This window comes from Rhipicephalus microplus, chromosome 3 (assembly GCF_043290135.1).
Source record: "Rhipicephalus microplus isolate Deutch F79 chromosome 3, USDA_Rmic, whole genome shotgun sequence".
Classification (NCBI taxonomy): domain Eukaryota; kingdom Metazoa; phylum Arthropoda; class Arachnida; order Ixodida; family Ixodidae; genus Rhipicephalus; species Rhipicephalus microplus.
Window position 1 is genome coordinate 25,449,730 of NC_134702.1, and position 17,636 is coordinate 25,467,365.

Below are 17,636 nucleotides of genomic sequence, written 5' to 3' on the forward strand. Positions count from 1 at the left end.
AAAATTTAAAGGGGCCCTGCAACACTTTTCGAGCATTGTAAGAAAACGCTGCCGATCAGTAGTTGAGGCTACCGAGGACACACAAGCCAAACAGTATAGCGCAGCAAGCGGCATGCGATTCACAACAAATTCTCAAAGTAGGCTAAAGATTGCCTTCTTCTCTAGGCAAATGACTCCACAAGCTCAGAAAGCACACACAATGTATTTTCTTTCCTTGTGCTATCCCTCTTTGCATAGCTTCCAGCGCTTTCGTCGAGACGAGAATAGAAAAATTCACTTGCAGCGTGCGACAAATCTTTGCAGCTCCACACGTACTGGAAGGATTCTAAAAATTTTTGGGTGATGAATTCATGAGGAAATAAGCTTCTTTAGGGAATCCATTCCATGGCTACTTGAAAAAGTGTTGCACGGCCCCTTCAAATAGAAATATTACCCTTAAATTAATTCATTTTATCAAGCTTAAAAGCTTGTTATGACTGCTTGCATGCTCCAAGTATAATAAATTTTAAAATGTTACATTATATAAGGGTTATAACTTGCATCACACCGAAAGTCAAATCTTGCTACTACTCAAAGTTGTTTAAACTTCCTTTGAAAGAAAAAAAAAAAAACGGGCATTTGCATAGAGGCCGTATTTCAATTTTTAAAAAATATTGTGCATGTTAGTTAAATCATAAAAAGTATGCCAATTTTCTTCATATGTCATATGTACTATTCTAATTCGATTCAAAATTATTAGACCAAAATCGCTATTCGCTTCGAGCCTAAAAGTTACCATACGCAAAAGCCCAGTAACTTCATGTTTTGGGGCATTATAAGTAAACATATACGTATTTGTGCATAAGCCGACTTTGTTGAATATGTGTTAAACTGCTCCAACTTAGCGAGAAATATTTGTATTTGAAAATACGTATTAGGTAACTGCTCCAAAAGGTTGCGTTACTCCAAGGCGAGGTTTTGGCCGATCTAGTAACTGCACTGAAGTGACTTTGGTCGATCATATCACTGCTAGTACGATTGCGAGTTACTTAGATCCAATGTTTCCCGCTATCTTTTGCTGCAGTTTTGAGGAATTCAACTCGCACTTGAAGGGACACTAAAAGCGAATGAAAATTCGTCGAAAGTGAAAGGTCAATGTTATCAATAGCAGTGCTGCGCTAACGAGACACTAGGGTAAATATAGGCCACTCTATGCACCACTAGTGGCACATTTTGGAATGGGCCCGATGACATTAAAAGTCCAGATTACAAATTATCACTGGTATTCAAGCTACTTATGATAAAAAGAGCATTTTCAGCATTGCAAGACGTAATAAAATGCTACTTGTGTGTTTCCGTTAGATTCATGAAAGAAAGAACGAGGTTACAATATAGAATGGCACTAGCCGTGTAAAAGTTCCTATACTTCTTTGTAGACTAGTTAGTTCATACTTTTATACTCGACTTGCTATGCAAGCTGAAGGAAAATGAGAAGGGAGATTCTGCGCTCTTTCCTGTCTGCTTTTTCGTTTTTCTTCAGTTTGCATAGCTAGTTGTGTTTGCAAAAGTTCCATTTTTGGCCGGCTGCACTCCACTCGCGCAGTCAAGTCTCTGTAGAAGTTTCATCATCGCATACTCGTGCGTGTGCTTTGAACGCTCATGAAAGTTGAACTAATGGAAAGTTCGACGTATGCTGCGTCCATGTGATGTCGTGCCCTTTCGGGTAGAAACCACAGCGTTGGCTGCCAGGCAGTAAAGACGGGTTAGGTTGGGCCAGTCAAATTCTACGTTGGGAAGCTTGTTAATGCACGCTGTTTGAAGTGCACTAAAGCTGGGCGGAAATCATTTGTGCAGAGGGCTATGCAGAGGATGCGATATTCAGTAGCTAATGGGTTAATTTTCTGGTTGTAACAGTTGTTGAAACTGAACTTTCAAGTAACATATGACATAGTTACGAGTCTGTGAAAAAACAAATGCATGGAGAATTTGGCTAAAAGGCAAGAAAATACTCAGAGGCCTACAATAATTGTGTTAGGATCATTTTATTGTTTCTAACTCATCAGTATACAAATAACAAAAAAGAATGGCACAAGTAGTAAACAATGTCAACAAACAGTATAAAAAATTCAAAAGTATACTACAGACTGTTCTTTTAAAAGTGGACATCCATGAGACACTGCTGAAAAGCTATTCAGTGTTTCGAATTTCGACTAGTATCAAAACAATATAACCGTGCAAAACAGCCTCACTAATGCGTACACATGTATGACAGGAAGCTTTCAGCCTAATGTTCACTGGTGACCATCTGTCAATTACTGTAGTGACACACAACGGCCATTTTGCATGGTGCTTCCTTCATCAATGAAGCGATTGGTCGCAAATGAGAAGATGCTCCTGCATTGAAAAAAGTACCCACAAAATACTGCTTTACAATGCAGTGATAGCAGACTGTGTGGAATGTTTCGTTGACACTGGAGCTCGCTCTAAACTTACTCATTTAGTTGAGGCAGCAAGTCTTTTTGCTCAGATTTGGCGTAGAGGCTGCACTTTTCTGGTAAACTGCAATGCTGTCCTTCAATTTAGCACTTGTCTTGATTTATATTCATAAGTAATGAATATAGCATGAACCTACAGTGCTGCTGAATGACAAAGGTCCAAAATTCAAGATATGGCAAATAGAACAGTGCTGTCACCTAGCGTCTGAAGTAGCAAAACTGCTCTGCCATTTTTCGCCTTTCAGGGCAGATGAACACAATCATTCTTGTTCTTGTGACTTACGGAGCGTACCATTTGTTTAAGAAATTGTCACATGCTGCCACAGGAAGTGTTTATTATTGTGTTTAAATAATGCAATCACTGCTTTTTTTAACGTTGTAGCGAGCTAAGTTACTAGTGAAGTGTTTGTCCCTCCAAATGCTGAATGTGTAAGAGCCAATAGGTTACCCTGCTTAGTTATGTCGCTCTCCTTCAGCGATGCAACCAACAATTCACTGCAATTGCAAACACTGCATTAACAGGCTACAGTAAAATGCAAGTTATGCAAATAAACACTAACGCAAACAAAGATTTTTGTGAAGAGCCAGATTATCAGTTAAAAATTTCAGTAGTCTTGGCATACATGTTCATGCCTTTTAATGATGTAGTACGTCTCTAATTAAACTTCTCACAACTGTCAGTATGACTCAATAAACAAAGTATTGGCCTCGCATCGCGTCTATTCTCTCTAATGAGGGGATAGACACAGTTCAATGGTTCAGGCTATGTGACCAAATTGAAATGGTTCAATTTTTGTAAGCCCACACTTGCTTCTGTCTAGAGAAACACAATTATAGAGCAAATGTACTCAAAGTTGTGCACCAAGTTAGCAAGCATAGAAAAATGAGAGTGTAATGAAGTTCAGTACCATGCATTTTCGTACGGAAATTGAATTTGGACATGTTTTTTTTTTTTCTGTGAAGTTCTGGCATAGCCTGTGCTTACTAACAACAGCTTCTTCAAAACATAGTTTTCAAAGCAGCAAGCTGTGTTGGCCAATCGGTTTGATGCTTTTGGACACACATGGCCACTGCTGTCTTACAAAATACACCATTGCACGCCGGTGAGGCATTGTACGGCGGGAAGTGTGACCCACGTACAAAACTTGAGTGATGTAAAACCACACCCGACAAATGCAACTCAAGGTAACTGCGACGTGGACCAAACATAAATTTGTAACATTTTGGTGTGTATACTGCTGTGCGAAGTACAAACGATTGTACGAGCCGCCACAAAGCTGCTTGCAATGTGCTAGTACTATTATATTATTTAGTAATGAAATATTTTACAAGGAAGACTTAAAAGTGCTTTGTCACATGTATTGTTGGAAAGTCAAAGTATTAACTGGCAACGTGGCACAATGCAGGAATATTGAGTAGGACAAACCTCAGTGCAGAAAAAGACTTAGCTATTGAAGTGTGCGTGCTTAACGAATATGTTGCATGACCATTGATGCACACTCCCGCAGAAAAATCTTAGCAGAAAAAAATAATACTGCCTCTTTCTTTATTTAAAAAAAAAGAGTATATTTTCAGCATCTCATTTAAAATCCACAACAAAAGTCAGTTTCTTTTTCTTCTGAGTTCATTGTAATAAGTGTAAAACCTAATGTATATATATATATATATATAAAATATGTATATATAAACAGTTCTTCATAATATACATGCACCAACTATAATGCAAACATGCAGAAAAAAATTATTAAAAATTTGAAGAAACAGCTTCTATAAGTGGCAGCTATCACTCAATGCTTTACGATGCCTCCCAAGTCTAGCACGTGCACTATGCTCATCATTACACATGCATGCTGGCAGAGTGAAGTTATTGCTTCGTAAACTATCTAGCCAACTGGCACTCTGCAATGTACCGAATCTACGATTAAACACTAAGACAATGCAATTCTATTCATTGTTAGTTGGCTACTTTTGGTGAAAGTGGGAAAGACAGGATCGAGGTGTACAGTTCTAGAGTAGACGAATGCAAAGGTACAGACTGAAGGATGCTCTGACGACACAGCAAACTCTACATCATAGACAGACGAAACGAGAAGACCACACTGAAACACTAAGGTTCGGCTGACTTGAACTTCTGAAATTGAATCAGCAGTAAGCTTCAGTGCTGCCATACATTGTCTGTAAAAGCATCGCATATGTAAGAATGCCACGTTTTGCATAGTGCGCATGAGCACAAGTTCTGCGCACATCCTTTATGTCGAACGTGGCATTCTTACGCAGGCAACATTGTTATGGATGCTGCGTACACAGCGCACAGAAAGTTGAAGTGAATCGTAATTCTGTTCGCTACAAGTATTAGCGGCAGTCTTATTTAAGCTGATCCAATTCTCATCTTCACATCTTATTGGTCTCCGACGATAATGCCACTAATCTAAGTGTCAGATTGCATACAAACACCATTCATTGCAAGGTGCTTAGATTAAGGAAAAATGTTGATTTGTCACATGCATAAGGATCTATTGTTGAGACAATGCAAAACAGCTGCCTTTTCTAACATTCCTCGCAGCGGCATGCAGCTATACAGCTCTCCCACACTCAAACTGAAATGTGAACCCAAAGCACATTTCAAAAACAAAAATTTGTTACATATTATGCATATGCCACATCTTAGAAACTCAATGAAAAGAAAAAAAGACAGTGGTCTTTGTTCTATGTTCTATAAAATAATTTAAAAAACTCATGAAAACAAAAAAATGGCCACAGAGCCTTCAACAGAGTGTAAGACCGACTGATGTGATACAGTGCGTGTGTTGGCAATCTACCTTTAAGGGCTTACTATCCGTCAGGGAAACCGATAAGTCGGACAAGTCATGCTGCTACACGGAGTCGTGTTGATAGAAAAAATAATTCGCACAGTGCGAAAAAAAAGTATTAGTTATTCTAAGATATACTCATTTGACTTTTTCATATAAAGATATTAATTTAAGATAGTGTAATACATGAAAAAAAAAAAAGCTAAGGGACATACAAGAAAAGTTGAAAACACAGGCATCAGTAGCGTTGCAAGAGGTGCTATGTCATAACTGGAGTTAAGCCTACATATGGTTCACACCATTATGGTTTTGCCAGCATACGACATAGTACAATCGCTTTTTTTTTTTCTCACTACACTAATGCCCTCCACTTGGATACCCGTGACCTTTTCTTTTTCGAGCACTGGGAGAAAGACAGAGAAAAAGAGTAAAAATCATTTGTGCGAGTTGAGTTTTTCAGCTGCCTGGGCCACTAGTGGCGATGCCAACTGGAACGTTGTAGAGGAACTGCGCTTCCATAGGCGTAGTGCAGCTTTGATAGTGTGGCATCGCTGTAGTTTGTTGTTGTTCCTTAAGTATTTCTCTATGAATACAGCTTCCCTTTGCCCCTCTCACAGCACAAGCTTGTGAGCTTGTGCCTCTTCTATTACGGGATATGGAACTCCCTGTACTGGTAGAACACGCCAACCTGTAAGAAGATGCAGCACTTGTATGCATCCTGCACTGTTCGCTCACATTCGCTCTAACTCAATTTGGCTCAAACTTTTGCTCGACATCTATTTCTTGTCATACTCTGTTGGCAGCTGGTTGATAACAATGAGACATAGGCAGAAGACTGCTGCAGCCACTGACAAATGTAGGAAGAAAAGTACAGCAACACTTTGCTGATACGTTTCTGTTTAAAAAGAAATGCTCAAAAGACAAAGGATGAGGGAAAGATGGACAACCATACTGACTACTGTTTGACACATTATACGTCGGTGTGCAGGCATATGTACACTAGGCTAATGATAATTCAAACTGATAATTAATAATTACTGGGGTTCTATGTCCCTAAACCATGACATAATTATGAGAGACGCTGTAGTGGAGGGCTCTGGAAATTTCAACCACTGGAGTTCTTTAATGTGAACCTAAATCTAAGCGCACGGGCCTAAAACATTTTAAGCTCCACCGAAAATGCGGCCACCACAGCCAAGATTTGATCCCACGACCTGTGGGTCAGCGGTGGTGCACGATAACCATAAGGCCCACCGCAGCGGACATAAAACTCTGATAGTTCAAGCTTTCAGTTAATTAAAACAAATTTCAAATTTTTGGTTGAACCAGTATGTTTTCAATGTAGTATTAGCCAGTGGCCAGGATTTTTTTCAGGGGGGTGGGGGCACTTGTTGAAAAAAACCTATGTATCTTTGTTATTTATTCTTGGTGTAACACCCTCCTCCATCCGAATTTCGGTAGTGGGGGAGGGGGCTAGGGCACTCTTTCAACTACGGGCCTGCTGTGTAAATGTGGTTAAATCATGCTGTTTGCTAGTCTCTATTGAAAAATATGTGCACTGAAGATACAGTTCATTGAGGAAAGAACAAGAAGAAGAAAAAAAAACTGGCCTTGATCTCTCGTGTGCAAAACACTTAGATATGAGCTTCATGGCAAATACGAATTCATGTTCTGGTAATGCATGACCCCTTTACCTTTATTATTACTGTAACCATAATGGTCACAAAAGCCAATACAAACTGAGACACTTAAGCTACTTTTGTCCCCGTAAGTACCAACTAGCCATAGCTCACGTGGCATTCCAGTTCATTATGTTTTCCCAGCCCACACACTCTGAAATTCCAGTCACATCGGTGGCGTGTTTGAAGCAACTGTTAATAGAAGTCGCGCTTCATCAGATCATGCTTTCTTTCTCCGTAGACCTCTAAGAAGCATGATGACAGGGTTCTAATGTTGTCCGAATAGAATTCTTACATCGTCAAACACGTGAAATTCCACCAATATGGCACTGCTTTGAAGAACTCTCATGGCAGTGTGTTAGTTATAGACTCGTGCACAACTGCAACACCACAGCTAATTTTTCACCGCTGGGTGGTTTATAACTTCTGGGTGGTTTTACAGGCTCTTTAGAGGGCCGGTAGACAAATTCGTGGTCCAAAATTTTGTGGGGGAGAAATAACAGTGCGTTTGTACGACGTGAACATGCTACTGCAAGGACTTTGCGAAGAAATGCATTAATAAGGAAGTAATAGGGTATAGAACAACCCGCTTCAGCTGCTTTCAGTTTCTTGCTTGGCCTTCCCAACCTTCTGAGCAGTGGAGAGGGGTAGGCATAGACCTTTGACAGGATTAGAACCACTTCAGCATTGTAATGCGACACCAGCGATTACGTCATCAGCACATAGGCAACGACAGAGCAAGGCTTACACCACTTTTCACTCGTGTCAGAACAGGGCAGGGAAAAAGCACTGAGCGAAGGTCACGAGAACACTAGCAAGGTATGCACCCTTCCCCTAGTGGAAAAATCACAAGACACCTCTTCATTTCGAAGGCTTTAGTTGAGGCAGTGGCATTACCGCTTGCCCTGGTAGTCTCAACGCTCTACCAAAATCACACGGGGCAGCGCCGGAAAAAGAAAATGTGGACTGCGCAGTTGAAACAGTCAACACTGCATCAGGGTGTGGTCAAGGCGCTGTTTCGTAGCACAAACGACCGATCGGCGAGGTCAGTGCTGTGTAACATTGCGCATGGTCAAGATTACGTCGCTTCGCATACGACGAGGATCGGACAGGCGCTAGAAAGGTGAGCGAGCATTTTTTTTTAATGGAGTGGCTGCACGGTCTGCAGCCCTGTGATATTTGCAAAATGTGATCACCACAACCTTCTGCACAAATTAGAATGTTTGTTTGGGAGGTCTAAAAGAACAAGCCGGAGCCTGTTTACTGGCTTTCTAGCTTTCGCCACGGCGTGAAGTGGGAGATGGTTGCGTCTGCACTGCAGTTACATACTACCGTTCAGAAAGCTTACATGCATTTTATAACATGCCCCTTACAATGAAACAAAGTGCAAGAAAAAAAATGATAAGGAAAAAAAGAAGATACTACTTGAATACGTCTAGCCATTCACTGGGATGTCAGTAGGAAATATGCTAAATGAACTAACCAGTCGTGCTCACTTTATGAGGGTGAAGATTTCATGCATGAGCAGCACCATGGCTCACCTTATCTTTAAGCTGCTGGCAGAGCTGCAGGGCTATGGTGAAGAGTACGAGGACTTCACTCAGCCAGGGAACAGATGTTTCGGCCTGAAATGCACAGATGTGATTCAGTATGCAAGGTTGAAGTCTATAAGAGCAATGTCAAACTGTCTCCACAGTATTAGTGATTATTTAGGCATTTTATTTATTTGGCATGACCATTTCACTAACGCTGAGACAATGTTAAGCCAAAGCAATGCTCTGGTATTTCGGAGCACTAGTTTGTCAATTAACTCATTTTAGCTTGATGTTTGTCTGCATTGTTCATTTATAAGACACTGCTCGTAAACACATGTATGTAGGCTGTTTCATTCTCAGGGGAAATCTCAGAATGCATAGAAATGTCATGCAATGAGCTCTTATTCATGCACCAACAACAGCTGATGTAGACACAGGTGCTTTGAGGGTGTCGTGTTGCACCGTGTCTTCTGCTGCGGCGCCGCACGCTGCCTGCGTTATTTGGAAGTGTGATACTTTCAGGGGAAGTGCTTGGAGACCGAGCACGCTGCAAACACAGTTTGCTGCCTCTTGTCATGTGTATCATTTGTAGCTCACAGAGTGAAGCATGCTATTGGAATAAGTTTGTAGCACCTTACTTTTGCCAATGAAGGCCTAGTAGTCGATGCCGCCCAACGTTCAGCAGAGATTATCGGCTCAGCTTGTGCACTAACGATAAAATCTGTTCACTGCACCTGAAAGTAGCAAGCTTCCGGAAAGCACGACCAACGCATCCCGTTGTGGTTTAATACTCCATTCTCAACCATCTGCAACTACGAGAGCTGCTACTGCCTCCCAACACCAGCGCTTGCCACACTGCGATGCCATCCGCTCAGAGTTTTCCCTTAATTGTGAAACAGCCTGTATATTTTCATATACTCAAATTATACACAGAACAAAAAAAAAAGGGGGGGGGGGGGGCTCACTTTTTGTTATACAGAACTGTACAAACGGTAGATGCGCCATGGCTTTTTTTGTGCATTTCTTTTATAATTTACCATACCTCAATCAAAAACTACAAATATTGCCCCCCATGCTTTCCTTGGTTTCATTCCTTGTTAGATTCATTGATAATGTATTAACAAACAGAAAATGGGAACAGACCTAACTCATCTCAATACTGCAATTTCCTTAAAGGGAAACATGGCACTTGAAAAAAAAAAAAATTTTGGTTCATTGTAATGATACTGGATGAGTTTATGTATATTTTTATATATTTGTATTTGCATATAATTTAAACAAGCTCCATACTTAACATTAACTCACAATGTTCAACGTAGGGTAACTATTGCTCAAATTGGTTCAAAACACCCTTCTTTGCTGTACTGCACACAGTTCCGATTGCAGACTATTTTGTTAAGCTGATTTACTTTGGCACTCTTCCAGTTTAGGAACAATCTTGCCAACTCAATTGATACGTGAAATCACTTTACTTTTAAAAACTATGCATCATACTAGAAAAATAATTGCATATTTGAAATCGGCACACAAATATACATAGACTTGGCAAGCTTTTGTCGAAATCAATTAAGAAATTAAAGAAAAGTTTAAGAGCATTAACTTCCCCAATGTGCCTTTTAAGTGGTCGAAGAACAACACTAATTGTGCAAAAGAAAACTGCTAACGTATAACTATGGTTTCCAGCTAGAGTAGTACTCGGCTTGTCTTCGCAGTGCCGACATCTTACCTGAAAGACGTCAAACTTGGGCTGTCCGTGCGAGTCCTTGTGGACGTAGTACACGGCAAAGATGAGCTTGTGGGACTGCACGTAGAAGCTGGCACCCAGGTCTTGAGGCAGAGGTGGTTGCAGGGACTTCTGCACAAGCGTTGCAGACGATTGACTTGTCTAAAAGTAAGCCCCCCCTAGCCACTTGTGCTGGCATGACCATGAAATGCCAATGGGCAAATTTCGTGTTGAATGTTGTTGCAATAGCACTGCTGCTAGGTGCCACTACCAGGACTTTCTAATTAAGCAAATGTGAACAAGTGGTTCACGTGCAGCATTTATATTACTTCCTTGGTATCATACAACCATGACAAACCACCTGAAGTTATGTGACTAACAAAGGCAACTGCGTAAACTAGAGCTGGTGCATATTGGTGAATGGAACCACAGAGGCAAAATTTCAAGAACACTGTCAAACGCCTTTACTTGTGAATCTGTTCTTTCCATCCACCCGTCGTTCTTTCGCGACGTTCTCAAATAATAACCACACAGTCTGCAAAGAGGTGTTGCTGTCCAAACACGAAGTACAAGAGAACTTACGGCATTGACAAAGTCAGTGATGAAGCATTCCACTAAAAGCATTCCACAATATACAGTGAAACCTCACTGATATGTTCTTGTTTCGTGCGATTTCTTGGTGCCATTGACTATGATACCATAACTAGGCTTGCGCCAATAGAAAACTTTTGGTTCGAACAGAATAGTGATTTTATCAGATAATTTCGAATTGAAGGCAAATGGTATATGTCACATATTATAAAAAAAATGAGCATATTTGTGATGACCCAGCTAACATGCACAATATATTCATTTTAAAATTGAAATAAGGCACACGCAAATGTCTTCGTTTTTTGTTCAAAGGAAGCCGAAGCAACTTTGAATAGCAGCAGGATTTCTCTTTCAGTTGAACACGAGCTATAACCTGTAAAATACATTAACTTTTAAAGTTTACTATACCTACAGCACATAAGCCAATATAACAAGCTTTCAAACTTAAAAAATGATTAATCAATGCGAGTGCAATATGTTCATTGAACCTTGAAGTAAGACTTCCTGGCGGTACAGATTTCTCTTGAAAAGATGCTTTCTTGGTACTACACTCTTCTACCACAGTGAAACCACCTTTACAGGGGGATTACATACAGAATAATACACACCTATTCGTTGATTTTAAATACTTCAAAATTTCCACTTATTTAAATTCCAATCAAAGCGAATTAGAATAGTGCAATTCCCATTGAAATATCTGAAGTGTTTATGCAAGCCTAATCATAACCAAGTGAGGCTGCCCGTTACAGTGACTTCTGCAATGCAAGTTTTCTCCTCCCTGCCTTTCCTCTCTGTTTCTCTCTCTCTCTTGTCAGTACGTTTTTTTCGCAGATATTTTTCAAAATTGCATCGGTGAAGTTCTTCTGCTGATGCCTGGAAAGCAACGTCGTGTAAGTGCAGGATGTTAAAAAATGCGGCGTCCCACTCCCACGACGCAAGGGGGTCGACCCGCGATTGAAGCACGCACCATGTTCCGGCTTCCGAGGATCTCGTCGATGGTGCGTTTCTTCGGAATTATGAGGCTCGCCCGGCCCCTCTGCAGGCAACCCATCACGGTAGTCATGAGCTGCAAGGAAGTGGCCAGAAAGGCGGGGAGCATTTAGGCACGGTCTTGGAGGTGCTGGGGGTGATTGTTATTATGAGAAAGCTGTGAAGCGCAGCTCAGGAACAACGAAAATGATGACTCGGTCAACTCACTCAAAAGCAACAGTAGGTAGGAGGAAAAGCTGCAACATCCTGCCACTTGTATCGCATAGCACACAAAAGGGCCAATACAAAAATGGAAGAGGTAAACACTCTCGAGCTCTAGACTTGTGACAAATAGTGCGTGCCGGTAACAGCTGTTCTAATGACCGCAATTATTCTAAACTATCGTGTTACTGAGATGCAGTAGCAAGTGAGAGGTGGAACTTTTTAACATGGTAGCGTTAAAGAGCTCATTTTACAGAAATTCTGGCATCGCCGTTGTTGGTTGTGAGCGAAAAGTTATCGTCTTGCCCGTGACTGAAAGATCGAGTAAGGTGCGAATAAAATAATCCATAAAAAATTTTGGTTAGTGGCGAGAACCGAACGTACGCCATCTAAGTGGCATGATGGTGTTTAATTAGAGCCACATCGTTGCTTAAAACTGCTTTGGAAAAAAGTGTTATATTGCCACAGTGAATATCACGTAGCGAAAGGAACCTCATTGGTGCACGTAATTTTGCGTGATAGAATACTAGAATTGTAACAGGCATCAAAACAAGTGAACTGCACTATGAGTAGGTGGTTTTGAGTAGCCCTCCTATTACAAAGCGTGCAGTTGCACAGGTGTACGCGGCACTTCATGAACGAGTAGTGGGTACTTAGCCAATCATCAAAAAAAGAGAAGTGAGGCACAGTGGGCACTTAGCAATTGTACATCCTATTGAGATTGTAAAATAGTTTGAAACAACCATTGCTACGTGCACAAGCGTTCCTTTCCTTGCAGCACGGTTGAAGGCAATGCACACGAGACCCGACAACGCTATTTCAATCTATTCTTGAAGACGAAGTTCGGGCGTTTTCCACATTTTTGTTAGTGCTTTGACACAGCGAAAATTGCACCTGCTCAAGTGTTACATAAGGTAAAAAATTATACACAGGCTAAAGATACGAGCACATAACCTTTTTATACTGCATCACAGTTTTTTCAAATTGATTATATTCTTTTATTTTTTGCAATGAACGGCTGATACCAGTGATGCATTAGCGATTGCTGAGGGGCAAGAAAAAATGAAATTAATTATTTTAACTATAGTAGGACTTCAGATACAAGTGGCAATTTTCCTTGCAGTCAAAACTGTGAGGAATCACTTAACCCCTATCACTGACCCAGCACGATTCAACTTCAATAAAAATCTACTAACGGTTAAGCGGAGAGCTCTAAAAAGTAACTATAACAGCTTGATTGACAGCTACATGTGATGCATATAAACTTTCCTGCCACATATCCAGCATGACACAACATTAAAAAAAAAAAAAAAAAACAATGCTTGTCACTTTGCAATTACCTGAGTGACCTCTTCTGCAGACTTGAACTCAAACTTCGTGCTTGGTGGTGGTGGTGTGAGCAGTTGCAGAGCAGTCATCAGGTTGTTGCCTGCGTCTTGAACCTTCAATGAAGAGTGTGTCATGAAAAAAAAAAAAAAAAATGAGACAGAGTGATAAGGTGTAATTTGGCAGTGCCTTAATATTGCTGATGCTGTTTCCATCTGCAAATTGGAGTAAAAGAAGATCATTGGCCATACCTGCTGGAGCTTCCACTGGCAGTCGTTTTGCACTATTGTCCTCAGGGTGGTGCCAGGATGTTTGGGAATGCGCAGTGCAATGTCCTGTAACGTAATCGAAAGCACGATAGAGCTATGCACAATTTCGGCTCATAAATGATTTCCCGGAAACTGTGCTGTTTTTGATTCCCTGACTAACAGTGTGTGATTAGTACAAGCGAAAATGAAATTTAGACTTTCACTTTTTGAACTTCACGAATATGTGAGCGTGAAGTCATGCGTTTAAAAGTATGCTGTCGTATTTTGGCAGCGTTGGCTCAATGACAGGTGAGCAAACATGCCACGTTAAGTGTCTGGCACCCTCGGAACAGAATGTAGTATATTTTTAGCAATAAAGAATTACAGAAGCCCTGGCCAGCCGTGCTGGTCATTTGCTAACTTCAACTATAAATGTCTTCGTGTACTGTAACTCACACACTATGCTGTCTGTCAAGATTCTTCACCCAAAAAAAAAAGAGAAATATTTAATCAAAATGAACATTTCCACTCACTGCGTGGCTGATGCTATCCCCTGACATTGTTGCCAGGACTTTGATTTGCTCAGGAGTAGATGTGGAGCTTTAACAAATCACAAGAAAAAAAGAAAACGAACATCAGCCAGCATTCACAAAACCATATCACACACATCATGACTAACAGTTGCAAGCTGTTTCAGTTTTTTCATGTCTTGGTGACGATAACATTGTTACACTGCAATGACTTTCAGTTCTGTAATCACGGAATGCTTGCATCAGAGATGTCACCTGGTGGAAAACCGTGAGATTATTTGGTTTAAGATGCTTGTGTAACTCTCAGAATGCATAATAATTGATAATGTAGAATTTTGTGCACATTGAGTAATGTTAATGAGCTAAAATTACTGACCGAGCCATGATTAACGTCGCCAGGTTAGAATATAGAGTTAGGATAAGTGCAGCTAGTGTAGCCGTATTACTATAGTAAGGTTGTGTTAGATTACCGAGTTGGATGTGCTACTAAGTTAGGCAAGACTGCCAGGCTATGGCAAAGTATTGTTGTTGTTACATAGTTAGTGGAGACACATGAGTGAAGGTAAACTTGTCATAGTTAATTGGCCATTTAAGTTATGTTGAACAAGAAATGACGACAAGTCAGCCCTATGATATACACGCAAACCTCCATATAATAAATCCGGATATGACAAAATATCGGTTATAATGAAGTAAATGAAAATTAGTCTTGCAATAGATTTAGTCATAAGAATAAACCTTTAAAATAAATTTTTGGATATAACAAACTTATTTCCATGTAATATGAAAGTCTGTTATAATGAGGTTTAAGAGTGTAACGTTCGCAATACCATACACATATATATACAATTATGGCAAAATGAAATGTGAATGAATTTGAGTTCATAGTGAAAAATTGGCAGCACTACCCTCAGGAAACAGAAAGAGGACACAAACAAGCAAACACTGACTCTGCCAGTATTTAACAATGAGCCTAAACCAACTAGGCTGCCTCTCAACCCTCCAGCAAATTGAATAACAAGAGCACTTTATTTCATTTTGGACTTTGCAGTGTTGTCATGTCTAGAGTTTGCACACTTGGTTTGAAGCCCGCAGCATCTTTCTCGACAGGACTACGAGTTCAAAATCACACTTACATGTTGCTAGTAGGATGTGTTTAACATTATAATGTCTCGTTCACCTTTCATTCGTTCTTGGTTGTGTAACCGCATTTCGTGAACTTCGTGCATTCTGTTCGGAAAAAATTTAAAAAATAAAAAGACTAGGGACTAGGGACAAAACCGAGACACAAAGAACGTACAGTACAATGAAATTGAAATGATAAAAACATCAGTTTAAAACAAACAACATACCTTGGTTATGTATGTGTCCTACCACAGGTTCCACCTCACAGAAAGTGTTTTTAATTTATGGGAAACCTAGCAAATGATGTCTTGCAATGTTTACTTTATCTAATAAAAAATCTTCTCATGAAAATTAATTAACTTAGGAAGATAAGTACACATAAAATGTCATTATTTGATGGTCATCATGATAAAGTAGGTCAGTGTTAATTACAAAGCGTGCCAAAAAAAATATATACAACATTGGCTAGCACATTATGTGCTGATATGCTTCCATACCTTGTACTGTTCAGAATCAGCTTGTCGGTCTTCACAAGGTTTTCTTGGTCGGAAAATGAGTGCGGAAAGCGCTTGGAGCATTCCTGAAAAATGAACAAAATACATGAACCACTGCACAATATATAAAATAGCAAGACTGCAATAAATGCTGTTTGGCAGTAAATCTTCACCAAGAACAATTTCTAAAAAAAAATGCTTTGAAATTCAATGATCGCATACACCACAGAGCATCATGATCTGCGTGTTCCGTACCATTCCGAACTTGTTCTCAGTTCGGTACGAATAGCACCCTTATCCAATTTACAGTGCAGTACGCACACATGCATTGCATATCTGTGAGGTCTTTCTTGATCATTACACTTTTGCATCTGCTGATAACGTCAAAGGAGTATCTTGATTCTAATTAATTGAAGTCTGCTCAGCATGCTCATCACCTACAGCGAACAGAACCGCGACACGTTAGTATTATGCAAGAAAATATTTTATGTTTTTCTCATCAAAACGTTTTATTTCTACTGAGATCCAGTTATGACTTCTAAGACCATGGTGGTGTGTTTTATTTAAAAAATTACAAAGAAAAAAAATTCAGGTAATGAAGAATAGAAGTAAAACACAAAAATTAAAAGATGTTGCCCTGAGTGTTACAATGATTACAACATATAACGTCTGACACGCATCAATAAAAAGGGGGGGGGGGCGCATCTCTTTTGTTAGTCAGCTGTTTGTCAGAAGCACAAATTGACAGCTGCTATGATCCATAACCATATATCGTCGACAGAAATGATAAACAGCGCCGTTCAGTTTGCTGAAAAAGCGCGTCAAAGCGTGCATGAATGAATGTGTTTAAGTGTTTAAAATAAAATAAAGAAACAGGTTTGCTGTAAAAATTTACCAGCATGATATCCTGAAGCTGCTGCAACACTATGTTCACTTCTTCTTGCAAAATCCATTCGAATTCTGCCTTCTGAAATGAAGTATAGACAACACTGCGACAAGCAACCACAGCCCACTCGTTGCAGAGTGTCAAAAATGCGTTACGATCGCCAGTTTATTGCGTTCTCAGCACAAAAACACGAACGCGAACAATACGGCACAGTATTCGCTTCGTGAAAAAACATAAATTAAGGAACAAAACGCGAGCGAAGAGCCGGGCTCCTGCTTCTTCTTCATTCGTGGTTCGTGCACTTGAGAGCGAAACTGAATTAATGCGATCCGCGCAAAAGATGCACGCTCAACTGCAACCGCGACCAAGCCAGAAAAACAGACAGCATCCCTCCACATTCACGCATTCCTTGCTCGCATTCTGCGTCAAGCGCTTCACGGTGAAGGCTGCAAAAAAATTAATCGAACAACATAAAACTTCCTTTACAGCGTCGTTCACGCGAAAAGCAATCACGGCGCTACAAACTCGCAACGTTCTGCAATAAAAAAAAGCCCCTGGCAGCGACAGCTGGAAGGAGGCAGTAGATACAACTCTTCGCACACAAGTAGACCGGGTGATTTGTAAAATTTGCGGCCGGGAAACATGTTTTGAAGATTTTACTCACTAGTGCTTCTATCTCCTCGACGTCTGCTTCCGCCATTGCAAAATGGTTTCTGAAAGCGTCAGCTGTTTTTTGGTTAGTTTCGTAGCGGCCGGGAATAGCCACCCGGAGATAGCATCAATGGGTGCACCAAAATTTACGCGTAAATTTTCGTCAGAATGGCCTGAGGGCTCTGCGGCCCCGTGCTGAGCCATGACTCGCTTATTTGTGCGGAAATTTATTACCGAAACGGTTTACGAGCCAGCAACCAGCCCTTCTTCACGGGAGGTCCGCTCCGCAGTTGCGCTTGTGTGTGCGACAACTGCACCGCTGTTCAAACGTTCGTAGAAAGGTCAAGTTATGTCGTGAGAAAGTGCGTACAAA

General features: G+C 40.5%; 1 protein-coding gene across 2 annotated transcripts; it reads right to left on the reverse strand.

The window, feature by feature from the left end:
- Positions 1-2,002: 2,002 nt before the first annotated feature.
- rogdi (rogdi atypical leucine zipper) lies at positions 2,003-17,318 on the reverse strand. 2 transcript variants are annotated; one of them, XM_075889128.1, is made up of 11 exons: positions 17,277-17,318; positions 16,622-16,693; positions 15,730-15,812; positions 15,288-15,337; positions 14,111-14,177; positions 13,581-13,664; positions 13,344-13,445; positions 11,780-11,878; positions 10,225-10,353; positions 8,505-8,588; positions 2,003-5,972 (listed from the first exon to the last, which is right to left on the reverse strand). In XM_075889128.1, exons 2-11 carry the CDS (start codon positions 16,677-16,679, stop codon positions 5,931-5,933), a joined length of 798 nt encoding a protein of 265 aa, XP_075745243.1. In that variant the 5' UTR covers positions 16,680-16,693; positions 17,277-17,318; the 3' UTR covers positions 2,003-5,930. The 2 variants fall into 2 exon arrangements, with proteins under 2 accessions (XP_075745243.1, XP_037284632.1); XM_037428735.2 differs by lacking the exon at positions 15,288-15,337.
- Positions 17,319-17,636: the final 318 nt, after the last annotated feature.